General features: G+C 34.3%; 3 protein-coding genes across 4 annotated transcripts; 2 read left to right on the forward strand and 1 right to left on the reverse strand.

Moving 5' to 3' along the window:
* The first annotated feature begins 6086 nt into the window (after positions 1-6086).
* Positions 6087-8164, forward strand: LOC140804631 (uncharacterized). The gene is made up of 2 exons (XM_073160705.1): positions 6087-6833; positions 6942-8164. The coding sequence occupies exons 1-2, from the start codon at positions 6116-6118 to the stop codon at positions 7982-7984; spliced, it is 1761 nt and encodes a 586-aa protein (XP_073016806.1). The 5' UTR covers positions 6087-6115; the 3' UTR covers positions 7985-8164.
* A 534-nt stretch (positions 8165-8698) lies between these two features.
* On the forward strand, positions 8699-10195 carry LOC140805962 (GDP-mannose 4,6 dehydratase 1-like). The gene has a single exon (XM_073162349.1). The coding sequence runs from the start codon at positions 8819-8821 to the stop codon at positions 9923-9925; it is 1107 nt and encodes a 368-aa protein (XP_073018450.1). The 5' UTR covers positions 8699-8818; the 3' UTR covers positions 9926-10195.
* Positions 10196-11843: 1648 nt separating this feature from the next.
* LOC140805963 (protein BASIC PENTACYSTEINE6-like) lies at positions 11844-14091 on the reverse strand. 2 transcript variants are annotated; one of them, XM_073162351.1, is made up of 3 exons: positions 13891-14091; positions 13307-13358; positions 11844-12994 (listed from the first exon to the last, which is right to left on the reverse strand). In XM_073162351.1, the coding sequence occupies exons 2-3, from the start codon at positions 13310-13312 to the stop codon at positions 12104-12106; spliced, it is 897 nt and encodes a 298-aa protein (XP_073018452.1). In that variant the 5' UTR covers positions 13313-13358; positions 13891-14091; the 3' UTR covers positions 11844-12103. The 2 variants fall into 2 exon arrangements, with proteins under 2 accessions (XP_073018452.1, XP_073018451.1); XM_073162350.1 differs by having other exon boundaries at positions 13886-14091.
* Between the last annotated feature and the right edge of the window lie 6373 nt (positions 14092-20464).

A 20464-nucleotide genomic window follows, 5' to 3' on the forward strand; every position in this document is an offset into this window, starting at 1 on the left:
CATCATATCCAAATGGAGAATGAAGGAAATGATCAAGAAGAGAACTTAAGACAACGACAATCAATTCCAATCAACCAAGAACCTCCACAACTTAGACGTAGTGGGAGGGTCATTCGACAACCTTCTAGATACTTGCTCTATGGAGAATCGTTTGATGCGGTTTCCATTGAACAAGAGGAGGATCCCATCACGTACAAAGAAGCTATGGAGGATGTTGACGCTGACCACTGGAGGAGTGCCATGGAATCAGAAATGAGATCCATGTACACTAACTCCGTCTGGGTTCTTGTAGACATTCCTGAAGGTGTGAGACCTATAGGGTGTAAATGGGTCTACAAGAGAAAGAGAGGAATAGACGGAAAAATAGAGACCTTTAAGGCTAGATTGGTAGCCAAAGGTTTTAGTCAACGAGAAGGAATCGATTACGATGAAACCTTCTCACCTGTGGCTATGATAAAGTTTATTCGGATCCTCTTATCCATTGCAGCTCATTTTGATTATGAGGTGTGGCAAATGGATGTCAAGACAGCATTTCTTAATGGAAATCTTGACGAAACCATTTATATGGTACAACCAGACAGTTTTATCCACAACGGTCAAGAGCATAAAGTATGCAAACTGAAAAAGTCTATTTATGGACTTAAGCAGGCGTCAAGGTCTTGGAACATCGTTTTTGATCAATCTGTGAAAGATTATGGTTTCGATCAAAATCTTGATGAGCCTTGTGTCTATAAGAAAATTTTAGATGACAAGGTGATTTTTCTTGTGCTATATGTGGATGACATCCTACTTATTGGGAATAATGTAGGGGTGATGACATCTGCCAAAAATTGGTTGTCTCAACAGTTTGACATGAAAGACTTGGGAGAAGCAAGTTATGTTCTAGGAATCCAGATCCTTCGGGATAGGAAGAACAAACGGATTGCTTTATCTCAATCTTCATATATTGATAAAATATTGGTGAGGTATGCAATGCAAAATTCCAAGAAGGGTCAAACACCTTTCAGACATGGAATTCACTTGTCAAAGGACCACAATCCCAAGAATCCAAGTGAAGTGGAATACATGAAAAGAGTTCCTTATGCTTCGGCTGTAGGAAGTCTTATGTATGCTATGCTATGCACTCGACCAGATATTTGTTATGCTGTTGGGATTGTTAGTAGATATCAGTCAAACCCAGGACCAGAGCACTGGATTGCTGTAAAGCATATTCTCAAGTATCTTCGCAGAACTAGAGGGTATATGTTGGTTTACTCGGCTTCAGAGTTGGCACTTGTGGGTTATACTGATTCTGATTTTCAAGCTGATAGAGATTCTCGTAAATCCACATCGGGATCTGTATTCACATTGGGTGGTGGTGCCGTTGTTTGGAGGAGTATCAAGCAATCATGTATTGCTGATTCCACAATGGAAGCGGAGTATGTAGCGGCTTGTGAAGCATCAAAAGAAGCCGTTTGGCTGAAAAAGTTTTTGCTAAGCCTTGAGATTATTCCTGCTGCATCAAATGCCATTACTTTATATTGTGATAACAGTGGTGCAGTGGCAAATGCAAAAGAACCAAGAAACCATCAGCGTGGAAAACACATTGAACGAAAATATCACCTAGTGAGAGATATTGTTCAACGTGGAGACGTGACAGTGTGCAAGATAGCATCTGCTGAAAATCTTGCTGATCCTTTCACCAAAAGCTTACCTGCTAGAGCTTTTGAGGAACATATTCAAAATATGGGTGTACTAGACATGACTCATTTACTCTAGGGCAAGTGGGAGGATGTTCGATAGTATGATGCCCATTGAGTACTTTTGTTATATGTTGCTGACATTTTGAAATTAAAATAATGTTCATTTATTTGTTTAAATAAATTTGTTTTGAGCAATGCATATGTCCATTGGATTGTTGTATTATTATAAATTGAGTGTTTAAGTCGTTAAACACGGAAAGATTTAATTTGTAATTCAATCCAAAGTTTTATTGTCCACGATCGGTAAATAAATAAGGACAAATTATTTTGATAAGATCGTCTCAATTTTATTGAAGCCTATCTTTGGTTTGGTAATAAAATTAAGGATACATTTTGTTGTATTGGACTGGACCACGTGAGATTTGAATTTGATTTGACCATAATAATTCAAATCATTTGATTGTCGTACATAACACCTTAATCCTGAGCGGATAATGAACTTTGATTACTAGCTTGAAGTTCTTTGATACATCAATGAGTGAGACCAAACCATTGGTCAATATCTCGATGTTTTGGGAATCAAAGTGAAATAACAAAGAACATATATTCGTAATATGGAATCTGTCACCTAGTGAATAGGTATGATCATAAACTCATAAGTTCTTCTAGAAGACAGTAAAATCTGAGCTCAGTAGTTCAACATTCTTGTTGAATTAATTATGTGATGTGATCACATGGGACTGTCAAAGAGAAGATGAGGGTTGAGAAGCTATGAATATCTAATGTGGGTTATATGGTCTGGATACCCTGTTTTAGATGTTTTAATTGATCGACAGGGGTGATATGTTGGGTCGATAAATCAGAGGATATTATTATTGATTTTGTGCTTCAGTAATATCAATTAATTTGAGAGTGCAATCTTATCCTTTTAGTGGAGTAGAATAAGATTAATAAATTATTTTGATAAATCATGAGTTGATTGGATCAAATTAATTTATTGGAGCTTAAATTAATTGAATCCGACCAGGTCCCTTTGGTGGCTCTAATATAAACTCGGATAAATTATATGAGTTATAATTTATGGTATATGTGGGATAAATTTATCTGGACTATTATATTTCATGGAAGATTGAGATATCAAATCTTCTAGATATGTATAATATATTTGTCCATTTAAATTTATATTTAAAAGATATTCTAGTTATCTTTTTGTTACAAGATATCACAAATATATTTTATATATATGTGATATTGTAACTTGTGACCACACACAACACAATCCTACACAAAGAGTTTGAGAGAACACCAGAGAAGGCTTGGAGGTTTGGAGCGTAGATCCAGTGCAGAAGAAGATCGAAAACACGCTTCAAGGGTAATCTCTAATCTCTGTGTTGTAATTAATTAATTCGTGTTAAATACGTAGAACAATCGATCCTGTGCAGTAGAGATGATTGAGATCACAAGAAATCAATTTTTGTGATCAGATCTTCTCGGTCTTGGCTAACATTTTTCTTGAAGAAGAAGGAGATCGAGGAGAGGAAGTGAATCTTGAAGAATTCTATATTTTTGTCCCCATCTTATTTTAGTTTTGTTTTTTTTGGTAAAAATTTATTAGTCAGTATTATTTTCGCACTCTACTTTATGAATAAAATATCTCTTATTTTATTCATGAGATGAAGTGTATATATCATAAGTTGAAGTATAAATAAAATTGGCCATTTTTACATCGTATTTGAGTCATTTATTAATTCATCATTCGAAAAAAGATACGAAGATATGATACGAAGTCAAACAAAAGAGAAATGCTAATGAAATTAATCAGTTATCGTGGGAAATGTTTATTCAAGAAAATGAATAAATGATAAAGAATTTTGAATTAAGTTATGTAATTTCTCAAATTACGTACTGGTCATATGTTGGTAGGTATTCTTTTATTTTGTCTTCAGAAATCTCGGGATAGAAATGGGTGAACCAAATGACTATGAGAAAATAGTCGATGCAAGAGTTTAACTCTTTTTCCTTAAAACGATATTGCCCATCTCCGGTGCTCACGGTTGTTGGCAATTCGTTTCCTAAGATACAATGACTACGACTTTAAAATATTAGCATTAAAAATTTTAAAGCCACATGAATTTGAAATGTTTAAACGCTATCAAGATTATATGCAAACTTTCTAATTTCGAATTCTAAGCGTTAAACTTAAAAATCAAATTCCAAAAGTTTAAATCTTGCAAAACTTGGATTTAAGCGTAAATGCTTAAAAAAACTCAAAATTAGAAGATAACTCTTGAATTTAATTCCAAAGTTCGAATTTAAGCGTATAAGCTTAGAAAATTCAAACTTAAGATTTTATATCTTGAAAATTTGAACTTTAAGCACTAATGCTTAAAAATTCGCATATAGAATTAAACTTAGAGAAAAAGGAGAAGAAGAGAATTTGTACAATGAATGCAAATGTGGACGGTCTTATTTATAAAAAATGAAAGGACTTGAATCAAGAGACTATATATATATATATATATATATATATATATATATATATATATATATATATATATATATATATATATGTATTATATATATATTCTTTTGATTCAATATTTTCACTCGATAAAATTTGAATTCAATTAATTTTTCATTCACCCTAATTGGTAATCGAGAAATAATTATATTCACTACGTAGCTCGTTCGAATTATTTTATCGATTCTAAATAAGTACAAAACTCCTTTTTCTAACAATATATACTATACCTAATTCCATGGGGGGAAGAATTAGGATGTCCATAAATTTGAGGGAGACTTCGAGTTGGTGGAAAAAAATGAACATCCATCTAAAATGAAATATTTATTAAAAAAAAATGAAGAAGGTATAGAGGTGGGGGGCAAAATACTAGATCTAATCGTCCATTTGATTATTTTTAAGACGAATATGCGCTCGTTTTGGGGATTTATTACGTCTATTCTGTCCAACTCTAGCCTTGGAAAAACTCAACAATTCATTGGGATCATCAAAATTCAATAGTAAAATCAAGAACGAAGTCAGAAAATAGAAGTTGAGGTCAAATTTTTTTGAGAACAAATATTAAGAGAGAAATTGAAAAAAAAATTATAATTTATATTTTGCTCGATCACTGGATAAAGTACACATGATTCCTATAAATCTTTAGATGATCAATCATTACAGTTAAGTCTAATACCAGTTTATGTATATTAACGTAAGCAACAGCTAAATAGACTAGGACTCTAAGACATGATTAACCAAATTTAAGCCCGAACTCGAAACGTGATATAAGGTGAACATGTACTTGCGATCATTTTTGGCGATGATCGACTGACATTTATGCAGATTTTTTTTTATCATAATATTGTCATGCTCCGAACTCGAAGCTTGATATCAATGATGTTTTTAAAATTTTCGAAAACATCAAGCCTCATAAGTCTCTTGATATATATATCTTCATGTAATGGCCTCTTAATTTCTCCTAAAGGAACCTCAGTCGGGATTCACAAAAATCATTAATTCCATTAATTATTAATTTATATAAGTTATATTATCTAAAAAATACATTAAACCTCATTAATTTGAGGTTTTAGTTTAGAAGCTTCTCATGTGAGATTCTTGACTTTGCTAAAGTTAGAGCTTGGTTTTACTATGTCGTAAAGCGCAAGCTTATTACAACATCAGATTCTTTCTCTGGGTAACCTAAGTAAAAGATTTTTCTCATAAAAGTGCCACATTAAATAGAACGTCTAACAATAAATTTTTTTGTTATATACTGCATCCCCAAAATTCAAGCTGATTTACTTTTTTGAGGGAAAAAATGTAACAAATTCAAAATTCAAACAATTTTGGTATGAAGTGTTCTAATATAATAAATCTAGCTCGTTGCTTGATACAAAATTTAGGAACTAAGCCCACTTTAAAAAAGTATGAATATATAAATTAGCTAGTGGATTGTTTGGTCGTGTGCCCTTTTCCGCTTTCTCTTCTTTATATAAAAAGAAAATCTTCATATACGCTCTCAAAAAAATATAAAAAAACAACCATCTATATTTGTTTCACGTATTAAAAAAATATCACTTTTTTAATTAATAGCAAAACAAATAAACAAATTTAAATAAAGATAATTACATTTTTTTGTCTTATAATTTAATTTTTTTTTCGTTTTTGATTTAATATTGAATTGTATTTTTAGTATTATAATTTAGTATTATAATTTACATGTTTTTTTGGTTCTCGGTAAATTTGTATTTTTTAAAGGAGCGAGAAAAATATTTGAATAAAAAAATCAATAAAGTGCAAAAAGCAGAATAGCAGAGTTTGCCTATATACTACTCCAAGAATCAACATCCTCTATATATATATATATATATATAGAGAGAGAGATAGATTATTGTCAAAAATAGAGACACAAACAAAGAAATAAAGAGAGATGGAGAATAATGTACATTTTGCTCATGAGCACCCACTCATCTTTAAGGAATCAGAGGAAATTCGGCATTGCTGCAATGCATGTGGGCTGTATGTGTTGTCGAGTCCCTGTTACATGTGCACCATTCAAGGTTGCAATTTTTATCTCCACCTAGCTTGCGCACAACTCCCCCCCGAATCGCACCATTATTTCCACATTGGTCAACTTTATTTACCTATTGTAAAACATGCTCTCGTTTTACTTGCAAAGCCGCGTGACGAGAACTGTTTTTGCGGTAAATGTGGGAAATTGTGCGAGAATTTCATCTACCACTGCTCCGAATGCGAGTTTGTACTCCATCCTCTATGTGGGTTTCCTTTAGATATCCAAATAAAACACACGAGCCACCCCCAACATCCACTGGTAATTGTGTGCAAGAAGGCTCTGTTGCGTTGTGACGTATGTGGGAGAGAACATGAGGGTTATTTCTTCTCATGTCAAAAATGCAATTTTTGGATTCACCATGATTGTGCCTTGTTACCCAGCTTTGTAGGACTCCAAAACCATGAGCACTATCTCTCCCTCTTCTATTCTGCTGCCTCCTTGCTTGATTTTGATTTAAGTAGCGAGTGTCTAATTTGTTCGAAAATAACGATTAGTGACTTCGGGCTTTATTATTGTTTTACGTGTGGAGTTAGCAGTCATGTGGGTTGTGCAATAACAAAGATGAAGGACCCAGGTAACTAAATTTACTTGTTTATTTATTGTTTTCTATATATGAATGAACGAATGGTATCACAAAAGCAACATATATATAAATAATTTCAATGACAAAATCTGCATGCAGGTGAGATATTTCATCTACCGACTTTGTCGATCGATGCTTTTCCGAGTTCGATGATTCGTTCATTAGCAAAGGAAAGGGCAATACAGGAGAGAAACTCTCCCAACATGTTAGAAAAATACCACGCACATTCTTTGGTCTTGATCGATGAAGAAGACATTGCACAAGAATCAGTTTGCAACGCATGCATTCAGCAGATTTCACCTCCATATTACAGATGTAGTGCCCATTCTGAATGCAATTTTCTCCTCCACAAATTTTGTGTGGATTTGCCTCTTTCTATCAAAGATTTGATTTACATATCAGCCACTGGCAGCCTGGTTTCCCCGAGATCGGATGAATTCTTTTCTTTGTTTCAGTGTCATAGTTGCCGCAAGTACTGCAACGGATTCGGATACTCATATAGTGAACACAGCTCCACAGTTGACGATCTTGCATGTTCCTTTTCTCCGAGAGTCATCGAGCATGATTCACACAAGCAACATCCTCTTGTTCTAACTTCTTCAGGTTATACTATTACAAAGAGGGTATCGTGCTGTGGTAAATCATGTCGGTATGTATACCACTGCGGTGTGTGTAATTTCATGATACATATTGATTGTGCTCGTCTGCCTAAAACAGTCACCCATAAATTCGACAAACATCCCCTCACTCTGACATTTGAATCTTCTTCCCAATACCAAAATACGGATCACTTGTGCGAATTCTGCGAAGAAGACATTGATTCCAAGTATTGGTTCTATCATTGTACCGAATGTGACCAATCGTTTCATGTCGACTGCATTCCTTCAGTAGGGGAATTTTCGAAAATCAAGTTTGGTGGCACCGTGGAAGTGCCTTGTCACGAGGATCATCCATTGACCTTAACGAGGATGATGAATCTCGGCAGCCAAACCTGTGGGTATACATATTGCCACGAAATTATCGAAGGCTTCAAAGATGGAATGGCTTTACACTGCCAAGACTGTGATTTTTGGATCCATTTCGACTGTGGATATCGATCCTGCGGTGGAAAGGTTTCACATCCCTATCGAAACTTCCAATGAAATCTTGATTAAATATGTTTTGTTTGTTTAAATTAGTCTTAATTTCCCCTCCCAAATTCAAGGGTTAGTTTGATTATAAGAGAGTGTATTAAACGGAAATGTCCTCGAATAAGCTTCATATAGATATCCAAACAAAAAACGTAGAAATATTACGGCCAAAAAACTTATCCAAATTTGGAAATAACTTCTGCTCGTATGAAAAATAACCAAACTGAAATGCATTTTCAAAGGTAGTGAAAAAGGTTCACGAGGTACGATATTATCTCATTCTATTTTCCAAGATTCTTTATCACCTTTATGTTATGCATTTGCACAAATATATGATAGAGATGCTGCCAGAATTTCCATAAATTATACTCACTCAAAAAATATATATAAAAAAATGGTTTGATACATATTTGACAATTAATTTATATATATATATTAAATTATATGTATAATAAAGGGGAAGTTGGTGAAAAATTCCTAATCAAAACATTTATTTAGGTTCATTTTCTACCCACAAAATTGTGGTACTATATCATACAAAATGTGGTACACTTCATGTAGAAATGTGGTACTAAAAAAATACTTAGGAACTAAACACAAAAAAATTGACGGCGTGGACTAAGGACAATTTCCCGTATAATAAACAAATGTGAGGCAAATTATCGGAGTTAATAAGAAAACACCCAACTGCAATAGTTGCTAATAAGAAAACGAAATGGAGAAAAGCGTTAGTTCCCTACGGTTCTCTTTTTTCTTCTCCATTTCAAAAAATTTACACTGGAAACACTGAGCAATACAATACAAAACAATACAATACATCTTCAATTTGCACTCCGATTTCTTTCAATGGACGCCAATGGCACCGATGATCTCGCCACTCCATCCCCTCCGCTGCCGCTTCAAACCACCCGGAAGGTAGCTCTGATCACCGGGATCACCGGCCAAGACGGATCCTACCTCACCGAATTCCTTCTCGATAAAGGGTACGAGGTTCACGGCCTCATCCGGCGTTCCTCCAACTTCAACACGCAGCGGATCAATCACATCTACATCGACCCCCACAACTCCCACAAGGCTCGGATGAAGCTCCACTACGCCGATTTGAGCGACGCCTCCTCCCTCCGCAGATGGGTCGATACAATCCTCCCGGATGAAGTCTACAACCTCGCCGCCCAGTCCCACGTCGCAGTGTCCTTCGAGATCCCAGATTACACAGCCGACGTGGTCGCCACCGGTGCCCTCCGCCTCCTGGAGGCCGTCCGCTCTCACATTTCCTCCACGGGTCGGTCGCATATCAAATACTACCAGGCGGGGTCATCGGAGATGTTTGGATCCACTCCGCCGCCGCAGTCCGAGTCCTCCCCCTTCCACCCTCGTTCCCCATACGCCGCCTCCAAGTGCGCCGCCCATTGGTACACCGTTAATTACCGTGAAGCTTACGGCATCTTCGCCTGCAATGGGATTTTATTCAACCACGAGTCTCCTCGAAGGGGTGAGAATTTCGTGACCCGGAAGATCACCAGGGCCGTCGGTCGGATCAAGATCGGGCTGCAGAGCAAACTATTCCTTGGTAATCTGCAGGCATCGAGGGACTGGGGATTCGCAGGCGACTATGTTGAAGCAATGTGGATGATGCTTCAACAGGAGCAGCCAGGGGACTATGTGGTGGCCACAGAGGAGGCTCACACGGTGGAGGAGTTCTTGGTAGCTGCATTCGGGTATGTGGGATTGAATTGGAGAGATCATGTGGTGATCGATAAACGGTATTTTAGGCCTGCAGAGGTGGACAATCTCAAAGGGGATGCCAGCAAGGCGAAGAAAGTACTGGGATGGAAGCCGAAAGTCGGGTTCGAGCAGCTGGTGAAGATGATGGTAGATGAAGATATCGACTTGGCTAAGAGGGAAAAGGTACTTGTTGATGCTGGTTATATGGATGCCCAGCAGCAACCTTGAAAACAAAATTTTATTTGATAAAAGTTGGATTGAAATGAATTCGTTTTTCTAGATTCGATAAGTATATTTGTGATTCAAATTTGATTCAATTATAGCAGTAGCAACTTGATACATTGCCTTGATATGATGAGTTTAGGCAGCAAGATGGTATCTTTTGGATAGCATGTAGTAGCTGTTGTTTCTTGATTAATGTTTTATGTGATTTCAAATCCATGTTCTACATCCATGGTGTTTGTTTGGATAAATTTGAGATGGATTTCAAATTCTTTTCACGATGTTTTATGTATTGGTTTCAAGGCATTGTGATAGAATCTTTTGGGATATATATCTATCTGCCAGATATCTCTGTCAAATATGAACTCTTCTATTTGAACACAAGGCCAGTTTATAGAATCAAATTCTTTTTAGCGTCAGTGTTAATATTTTTGTAGTTTAATATCGTTTTCATTAAAATAAAATTATTAACTTTCAAATTAATCTTAGGTTGCATTTGGATTTGATCGATTGACTTCAAATATATTCAAATGTATTTTTGTAGTTTTAGACGAGGAAGACAATAAACTTCAAATCTAATCTTTGCGATGAATTTCAATTTCATCCATTAATAGAGGCATTTGAAGTCTATTTTATTTTGTGTAACTAATGTGTAAATAATTAAGGTTTGAATTTAAAATTTCGTATGTTTAATTTGTAACGATAAAACTATACTTGACATCCCCAAATACATCTTTGAACAATTTGAAATTTGTCGACTAAAGAATTCTAGCACATTCATTTCCCCAAGATAAACCTAATGAAAGTTGGTTCGTTTTGAATGGATACAGAATGAGTGGGATGAAGAACATGAGATTAGTTAAGACTTAAGTCGAATGAAGAGTTAAACCGTGATTAATCATTTTTTATATGTGGTATGATTCTAATTTCAATATGTCTCATTTGAGATCACGAATCTATATCCATTACACTGCTTGACTAGGTTCATATTTAAAGTGAAAAATAATAATTTTAATATAAATAATAATATTATTTTTAATGAGTCAGGTTATATAAGATATTCGTCTAAACGAATTGAATATTTAGATGGTCTTATAAGAGTTTTTTGTATCATAGTTTTGATATTTTAAAATTTCAAAATTTATATACTTATTCTTGTTAAAAGTAAAAATTTACGGTAAAAAAAAAATTTCAAACTCATAAAATTTATTAAACTACACGTTATAAAATTTTGTCAACTCAATTGTGTTTTTCTTCACCATTTTGGGTCTATTATAAATTATCACTATTTATTATCCTTATTTATCATCTATTTATCACTTACATTGGACATTTTTTACTTGTCCTATCTACGTATCAAACTCCCCCTAGATTTTTAATTAACAAAATTACCATTAAACATTATATTTGGAACTCCTGAAAAAAAAAAAGCCTTGGATATTCAATCTGTTAAACAAAACAAAAGAAAGGTAATAAATCTTTTCACTCAACGTCGTCTATAATTGGGATCATGTTTAATTTTGAAACAATATCAATGTATTTTCTTTAAACTAACTTCTAAATTAACGATTCTCATAAAGTTGAAATCCCGTGCATTTAAATTTAATTTTGAAATAGGGTTCATTCCAACAACGGCGATGTATACCATATCAAATCAAATGTGTGATGAAAAAATCAAGTAATTTATCAAAATTTGTTAAAATAACAAATTAAAATTCAATTTAGAAGACAATTAAATAAAATCTAATACACGATCGAAATAGGGTTCATTCCAGTAGCATCGAATATAAAACTAAAATTTCAATTTTAGAAGACGATTAAAATAATTGAAATTTGCGCTACACAGATTGTTCTAGAGCTGTTTTCATCAAAGCTTAGCACCCTTGTCAAATACATCTTCTCCCCCCATCATGAACAGTACAAATATCAAGCGTTCGAAGAGACCGCAGATTTTTAACATTATCTTGAAACATAGTATATACCGCATATTTTTAACATTTTCTTGAAACGTAGTATACACACACTGAATAAGAATACAATCAGGGAAATCACAACAAATGCAGTAAATTTCAAGAATGATTGATATCCTAAGATTGAAGTTAAATAGGGCAGAGCACCATTTGATTTTGTTACCTGTGCAACTAAGCAGAAGCCTTTACCCTCCAAACCCAGACATGTTCGAAGCTATTTTAGTGTGCTGTAACGGTTCGTGCCATGCTTAGCCCAGTGAGATTTAAGATCCAGTGGAGTAGAGAAATCATATCCCTCAGCAGCAAGCCGATTAAGCAATTTGCTAAATGCACTGCCACTCATTTTTCGGCCACCAACGCGAGAGTAGCGCCTATTGGCCGCCTGAGGCAATGGATACATTGAAATTGTGGTCGTGCAGCAGGCTGACTGCCATCCACCACTTCCCCATCTGTAGCAAGGTTGGGGCGATCCTGTGCATGTGCAAACCGGTACTGGCATGGCTGAGTCATCGAAGCTTATTTGGTTCAAACCTAGATTATCTTTCCATGAAACGGGCTTATCTAGGTCCTCCTCATTGCTCTCCAAAACTTGCTCCTTGTTCCAACCATTGGATGCCACAGAGTTAACTGGCTTACTCAAACCTTCAGATGATCTTTTACCAATTCTTGCAGATTTAGCTGACTTGGTTGGTTTTCCATCTTTTGGCTGCCTTCCTTTTCTTGATTTTGCTGTTTCAGGAGCCTCTGTAACAGTGAGCACATCAACTCTTGAACTTTCTCTAGGAGTAAAAGCTGCTTCAGACACGTGGACTTGCTGGTATGGGATGTGCTTATCTCCACTGGGTAGTTCGTTTCCAGATGTATCTGGGAGAGTGTCATATTCATTAACTGAATTCTCTCGATATTGCATAGCAGCAATTGCTTCGTCTCTCTCCTCTATGGCAGCATTTCGCTCGGCAATTGCAGCATCACGCTGCAGCATTGCCATATCTCGCTCTTGGAAAGCCCTCTTTCTCTCCTCTAGTGCCATGTTCCTCTCTCGGATGGCAGCATCTCTCTCAGCCGTGATGGCCATGAATGTCTTTATGGTAAAGTGATTGTGGTCCTTCCATCAAAGTTTAAATGTCAGTAATGCAATTATTTCAAGTCTAAATAGTATGATAGGTGAGCTGATAAAAAAGACAACCTGTTATTTATAATATGTTTTTTCCTCTTTCAGTCACTTTCAAATCCTTTCAACCAGTTCGAACTTGACCTCTTAGTAGTCTTAGTTTAATACCAAACGTTCTAATTTTAAGACTGTTTGCACAAGTCTTTTCACCTATTTTCATTTTCTTAAATTCTTAGACATGTATGATTTATGAAGAAATAAAGCAAATAAATATGAGAACTGGAATCAAAAGAATAATATGTTTACCATCATGAAGAACTAATTTTGATCTATAAATTCATCCCCAAATTGGCTGTTGCTGCACAAGTGAAACAGCATATTGGTTAGAAATCAATATCCGCAAAGGCAAGTATCAAGCCCCAAAAACATCCCCAGCATAAATACTTGAAGATTTTAGAAAGTCACAGCAAGACATGCTATGGTGTTGCACAGCAAGGTCAAGTATTTGAGGAAATGTTCTAAAAAGTAGTTCAATCAAACTATTAGCATCACATTCCTGATATATTAAGCAAAGACTATCCGACAATTAAGCAAATCAAATTAAGTCCATGCTAACATATTATCCACTTCAGACAGAGGAGGTTATATTAATAGGTTCTGTGGCAGCTACACAATATGGCTTCATATCATGACAGGACTATATGTCAAGAAAGAGGCAAACAATTACTTCATACAATACTTGGTAGGAGATCTGAGCATGTAAAACGCAATTAAATGCTGGATCAAAGACAACACAACGAACTGGGCAGACGCAAGCAGATCGATAAATCAATGCACAACAATGTAAAGAGAAAAACAAAAAAAACTACAAAAATCGGAGCTTACCGAACCGCTAACAATCTGAAGAAGCCTCTCTCTTCCCTTCTTCTTGTCGGAGAGAAGAGAGTGCGCGATCGTAAATGCGGAGTTGCAGGCAAACGATGGCTGAATCTCTGCAAATGTTCGAATTTGGGGAATTTAGGTTTCACGCGACGTCGTATTGGTCATATGATTCCAACGACATTTTGTCTTCAAGTCTTGTTGTCGGAGCAGCAGAAAATGACCATAATTTTTTATAAGGGTAATCGGTAATCTAACTGATTTAATTTAAAAATTGGTTAAATCGATTGAATTATTGAACTCATGGTTGAACCCAAAAAAAATTATATTTTATAAAATAATAATATAATATCATAAATAATATATTTTATATTATAAAGATTTTAAATGTATATAAATAATAAAAACATATAATTATCTAATTTTAAAATCTAAATATACATAATATATATATATATATATATAATATTTAACAAAGTAAAAATCTAAAAAATTATATAAATATATTCAAAATATCCATTATAGTTATATATTGTTAAAAAGAAAAACAATAAATTAAATAAATTATATTATTATTAAAATAATATTTTTAACTAAGTCCAAATTATAAATAATCATTTATATATAATAAAATTCCAAATTTAAGATTGAAAAAAAAATTAAATTTTCAAAAAAAATAATATTAATATTTTTCCCTAACCGATTCAAACGGTTGAACTAATTTTCTAGTTCATATTTAGTTCTACCAAGTTTGACCGTTAAAGGTATTTCGGACCGGATCCGTGATCGATTCTTGGTCGAACCGGTCCGATCCGGGTTCTGAAAACACTGCTCCCCAATGCTCTTCTTTTTGGGTTGACTTGTATTATTAGATTTTCATTAAAATAAAAAACATATTTTAAATTTAAGTTAGTACAATTATCATGAACTTTATTTTTCACATAATTTTTAATTAATATCATGATATTCAATTCTTCTAAAAAACATAAAGTTAGAATATGTCTCAACTGAACAACAAACAATTGATATCTTCACCAAATTGCTTACGGGGAGAATAAGTTTTATTTCATGCATAAATTTAGGGCGAATACTGAATTATGAAGCTTTATCCATAAGATAGTTTTCAGTTAGTCTTTAAGTTTACCAAATGAAAATTAGCCTCAAAACCTAACCAATAGATATTACTCTCAGTCTGACTGATCTTGTCATTTAATATTGATTGTAATGATTTACTTACATTCTATTTATTAATCATTAACGGCGACTAATTATTCATTCAATCTTAAAAACTTTTAAAATTTGTACGTTGTACTCCCGTCTCTTACCAGGTCAAACTTCGCACATTTTAAATAATTGAAATCCCTAAAATTTTTAGTTTACCTTTGCATCTCATTATTCAAGCATACTCTCATACTTGTTCTCAAGCGTTTTGCTTTCTTTAATCTCTATCTTCAAGATTTCATTTCAGAAATGGCAGCTCCAACAACTCATTCCTACATCATGGATGCACTCGCAATTGATTTTGAATTGATTTACTCTACCGAAGATGCTGCAATTACGCGGGTTTTCAAGGCGTTTGAGTTATCTGAACTCAAGATTTTTCTCAGCTAATCTTTGGATATCTATGTGGCTGAGCTGTAGAGTTTCCATGCTAGAGGGAAAGTTACTGAAGATTAGAAATTATTGATGTCTTGAGTGAAGACAATTTGTTTATTAAGCAAGATTTCTTCTCAACTGTGTTCCAGTTGCCTTCTGAAAGGCTAACTGGCTTCTTTGAATGTCCTCAACAGGCATTTGAGGATATGAAGTTGAAGTTATCTGCTTCTATTGATCCAAACAAGACATCAGTAAAGAATAAAAAAAATAAAGCTGGATTATCAACTGCTGGCTGATGTTCTAGCCAAGTGTATTCTGGCCAAAGCAGACTCTTTTGATGTCTTCACCACCGAAAAGTTCTTGGTGATGCAGCTATTGTCACAAGAATGAATATCAACTGGACAGTCATTTTGTTTCAGATTCTGAAGGCGATGATTCAGAATGAAAAGCAACCATTAGGTTTTGGCATCCTTTTGAGCCGACTGTTTGAATATGCAGGAGCCTTGGTGAGTAACTCTGTGACCCTGCATAAATTCAAGGCTCTCACTGTAGCTAACATTCTATCTCTCAGGCCTAGGGGACAAGGATTGATCATCTTTATTGTAGGACTGCTGGCAGTTAACAAAGAAATTGGAGTTGAAATGGCTACAGTGAAGAAATCTGTGGAGAAGAAGGCCAGTAAGGGCACTGTTTCTAAACCAAAGAGGAAATTGATTAATTAATCCAGTGATTCTGAGGTGACAACTCTCTCTCTCTCTGTTTCTTCGAAAAATCCAAGGACAACAAAAATCACAATAGTACCTACACTAATCAAGGCGATACCTATTTTTTAGATACAAGCGGTACTTATTTCGCAGGTACAAATGGTAAACTGAAAGCTGTGGCAGTTCCGCCAAGAAAAGTCAGTATGCCAATAGCTCTTCCTCTTCCACTACCAACAAAATGAGTGATAATTAAAGATCCAATCCAATCAACCAGATCAAGACGAGATTCTACCTTCTCACTGGTTTCAGGAAAATGAAAAGAAAAGGTTGCCGAAGTTGAGGAAACTGAGCCTATATCAACAGTGCAGACGCAAATCGATAAGCTAATGGATGAATCAAATGAGTTTGCTAAAGACAAAATCAATTTTTTTTTATGAATAGGTAGATTTTCGGACACTCGCCTTCACAAAAAAAATTGAAAAAGAAGGTTGTGTTGGAAATGTACATAGTACTAGTGAAGGCGGTGTTGAATCAAGCGAAGACTGTAGTCATATATGAAGCTCTTCAACACTGAGCTTATCTTTTTGATTTTTTGAAGATTCAGAAATTGACTACTATTTGTGATGAACAAAGATCAAACCACGATCCCACATGCCCGACAGCTTTTGATGACATAGCAGTGATCAATCAACTGGACATGGATCTTGTCTCACTTCAGATGACACTATTATTTTGGGAAAATGATCATAATTGGTTCAAGCCAGTGGATACCTAGGACAAGAAGGTGGTTGGATCTTCATCTCAGTCTATCTCTAAAACTCAACTGAATCAGATCCTAAGAAAGCCAAGCCGGCTATTTAGCTAGACGTTGCCTCTTCTCCACCCCTGAGGAAAATCACTTTGGCAAATGTAAAAGAAGTTGTGCAATCCATTATACAACAACAACAATAAGATGATGATGATGTTATCACTATCATGTCTTCATCTCCAGGAACTAAAAAAACCGATGTAGTGATCTTTGAAAAAAAGTCACCCTATATAAGGATGTACTCATGATAGAACATGATGAAGTTGCATTCATTAAATGCATAGTGCAATAGGTTGTTGAAATTTCAATGACCGAACAAGCTTCTACAGAAACTGATGCAGTGCAAATCAATCAGGTTGAAGAAGATCAGATTGAGGCATTTGTTAGTCAGTCTGATTCGAGTATTCTGATTATTGAACAAGTGTCCTTCAATTAGTCATGCCCCTAATTTTACGGTTGTTATCTCCAAGGAACTTCCAAGAGTAAAGCCTTCTCCTCCAGATATGGATATAACTGATGAAAACACTTTGGACCAGATTCATTTGTGCCTTTCTACCATCTCCACTTCCATCACAATTCTTAAAAGGAGCAATCTGAATACTGAGGAAGCTCTGAAGTCATTTAAAGATAATATGCTCAATTAAGGAAGTGTCAGATTTATCCAGGGGCATGATCGACATATTCACTCGATTGGAGCAGATTTAAAAGGCTCATCTGGCTACTGCTACCCATCTTGGTGGGCAAATTAAGCCAATAACTTTCAAATTTGCACCAAGATAGAGGAAATGCAAGCCAATATCAATGAGAATATTGATGACGTGAGTTCTTAGTTAGCATATGTTCTTGTCTACTTGAAGGCACCATCTGGTGCTGACCAAAAAAGGAAGAAAAGAAGTCAACTAAATCTTTCGATCAGCCAAAGCCAACTAATCCACAAAATAAGCTTATTGACAAGCATTCTGGTCACTGTAGAAGATAATGCTTAAAGAAAAAAAATTGTATAGTCAGCAAGACATCTCAATAGTATATTATATTGAGATTAATGAATTCAATAATTTGTGGCATAATTTTTTCAAACACTTGTTAGAATATTGTAAGTTTTGATAATTTAACAAGACTACTGATCTAATAAATTTAAGAGTCTAACCGACTACCAAGCTAAACTGATAGTGTAAAATGGATATTGACAGGCAAACTAATGTAAGGACAATTCATGGAGCCTAACCGACAGTTTATTTCAGTCGATCAGTCGGTTCAAATCCAAACATTCTCTTAAGAATATCAGTAAACTCCGTGATTAAGAATCAGAGTCCAACCGAAATATCATATTATTTTTCGTACTAACAATCACCGATTCTCAACATAATATCAAGATTCATGCGCACAACCAGAAAATGTCAAAAAGGACGATGGCATGACAACAACGACATATATATTTGAAAATTAATATATGATTTAAAAAATTACCTCTGCAGATGAAGTCTACAAATAGATTAGCTTGACTAACCTCTTAAGCTCTCCGGCTCTCTGAATTTTTGAATTAACTTATCTATTGTATCATCTTGAAAAAACTTTTTGCGAGCCAAACTGATAAAAGAAATCACACGCCGATAAGTTATTATCTAATCATTTGATGATCAAATCATGCTTAGAATTTCTTTGCGAAAAATGTGTAATTGTAAATAAGAAGTCTTATTGCTCAAGCTGATTAAGATTGAAATTTACTAAGAGTTTCAGTTAAGCAGTATTAAATACTACTGAAATGTGTATTTCAAATTGATTGTAATTATCAAAGTCTTTTAGTGAAAACTTTTCGTGAGGAAGAAGAGGTGATGTATGAGTATTGAAGTCTCCGAACATTCAGAAACAAACTCGTGTCAATTTACTTTTCAGTTTACCTACTTTACGTTTCATTCGATAACCCAACTGAGTTTTGACATGTCATTTTGTTCAAACAAGTTTCAGTCAGTCTATTTCCGCACAGTTCTTACTGTTGACTTACTAAGAACTCAACTGATAATAATTTCATTTCAGTGTTGTTAACTAAACTAAAATATTTGTTGAGAAAAACTTATTCACCCCTACTCTATTTTTGATCCTTAACATAAGTTCATAAGTTGAATTTTTCATTCAAAACAAAGAAAAAAATATGGGAGATGAAAACTAAAGCTACTTAACAATACTAAAGCCATGTACATTAGGATTTGGTGAATGTTGATAATGGATTAAACGAAAAAAGACTATAATATTATTTACAGAAAAAGACAAAAAAGTACTACAACTACTAAATTTTTACAAAAAAAATTAAAATCATCCCTCTATATTTCATCGACCAGCTAGAGAAAGGTAGAAAGACATCACGTTTGGAAAAATAATTTTTTGGTTCATTAATTTGTTTAATTTTTTTTGTTTTAATGTATTAATTTATCAAAATTTGGTCTTCATACACTAATTTTTTATTTCCAAAATTTTTGGTCCATTGTTGATGTGGTGTCGATTTCTGATGTCACATCAACACTCGGACAAAATATGACTAACATTTAAAAATAAATAACAAATTGTTGCACTAAAACAAAACTTTTAATACTTAATTAATCAAGACCCAAAATAAAATACAAAAAATTTTCCAACTAGGTTTGTGCAAGATTTTCATATCATTTACATGCTCTTCACACACACGACACACAAGTAGACATACATGTATATATGGTAACGTGTGAAATATTTTTTTAATGTTTTTGAGGAAGTGTGTGTTGTTTTGAGTGGGGTTTATTGTATAGACAAAGCATGCGAAATAGAAGCCTCGTCGCTTAGCGCATGCCAGACAACCTTCGGCCCCGCAATGACACCCATTCATCACTCAACCATATATATATATATATATATATATATATATATATATATATATATATATATATATATATATATATATATATAGGGGCGGAGCCAGGATTCAAAATTATTCGGGGCTGGCTCCGTCCCATGCTGTATTTAATAAAATAAATAATTAACTAAAAAATTTAAAATATGAAAACATAGAACAAGAGTATTTAATATTTAATACATTCAAAAACATGGAGCTAAAACAGTAGTGAAGTTGTGCTCTGCGATTCTTCTTAGAATGAAACTCGTAAATTATTAAAGCATTATCAATTTTTTCAACCAAATCTCGTTCGATGTAGATTATCATAGAATCTCCGAAAAACTCTACTTCCAGCTTGTTACGAAGAGCTGTTTTAACAAGTTTCATTGCTCAAAAATTCCTACAAAATTCAATAAATTCGCATTTATATTTTCTATAGCATCTAAACATTCAAATAATAAATAATCAATACTAAAAATCGAAAATCCCCAATATAAAATCTGGAAATTCGAAATAATGCTCAATAAATTCCAAAAAATTATCAATACCATCAATCGGCTCAAATATAGTATCTATAATCAACAATTTAATATATATCTATTAGAAGAATTCAA

This window comes from Primulina eburnea, chromosome 11 (genome assembly GCF_022965805.1).
Source record: "Primulina eburnea isolate SZY01 chromosome 11, ASM2296580v1, whole genome shotgun sequence".
In the NCBI taxonomy this organism is placed as follows: domain Eukaryota; kingdom Viridiplantae; phylum Streptophyta; class Magnoliopsida; order Lamiales; family Gesneriaceae; genus Primulina; species Primulina eburnea.

Coding starts and splice junctions, on each gene's coding strand:
- LOC140804631 (XM_073160705.1), top strand. CDS start 6,116: ATGGAGAATAATGTACATTTTGCTCATGAGCACCCACTCATCTTTAAG. Junction 6,834..6,941: donor AACAAAGATGAAGGACCCAG/GTAACTAAATTT, acceptor ATCTGCATGCAG/GTGAGATATTTCATCTACCG.
- LOC140805962 (XM_073162349.1), top strand. CDS start 8,819: ATGGACGCCAATGGCACCGATGATCTCGCCACTCCATCCCCTCCGCTG.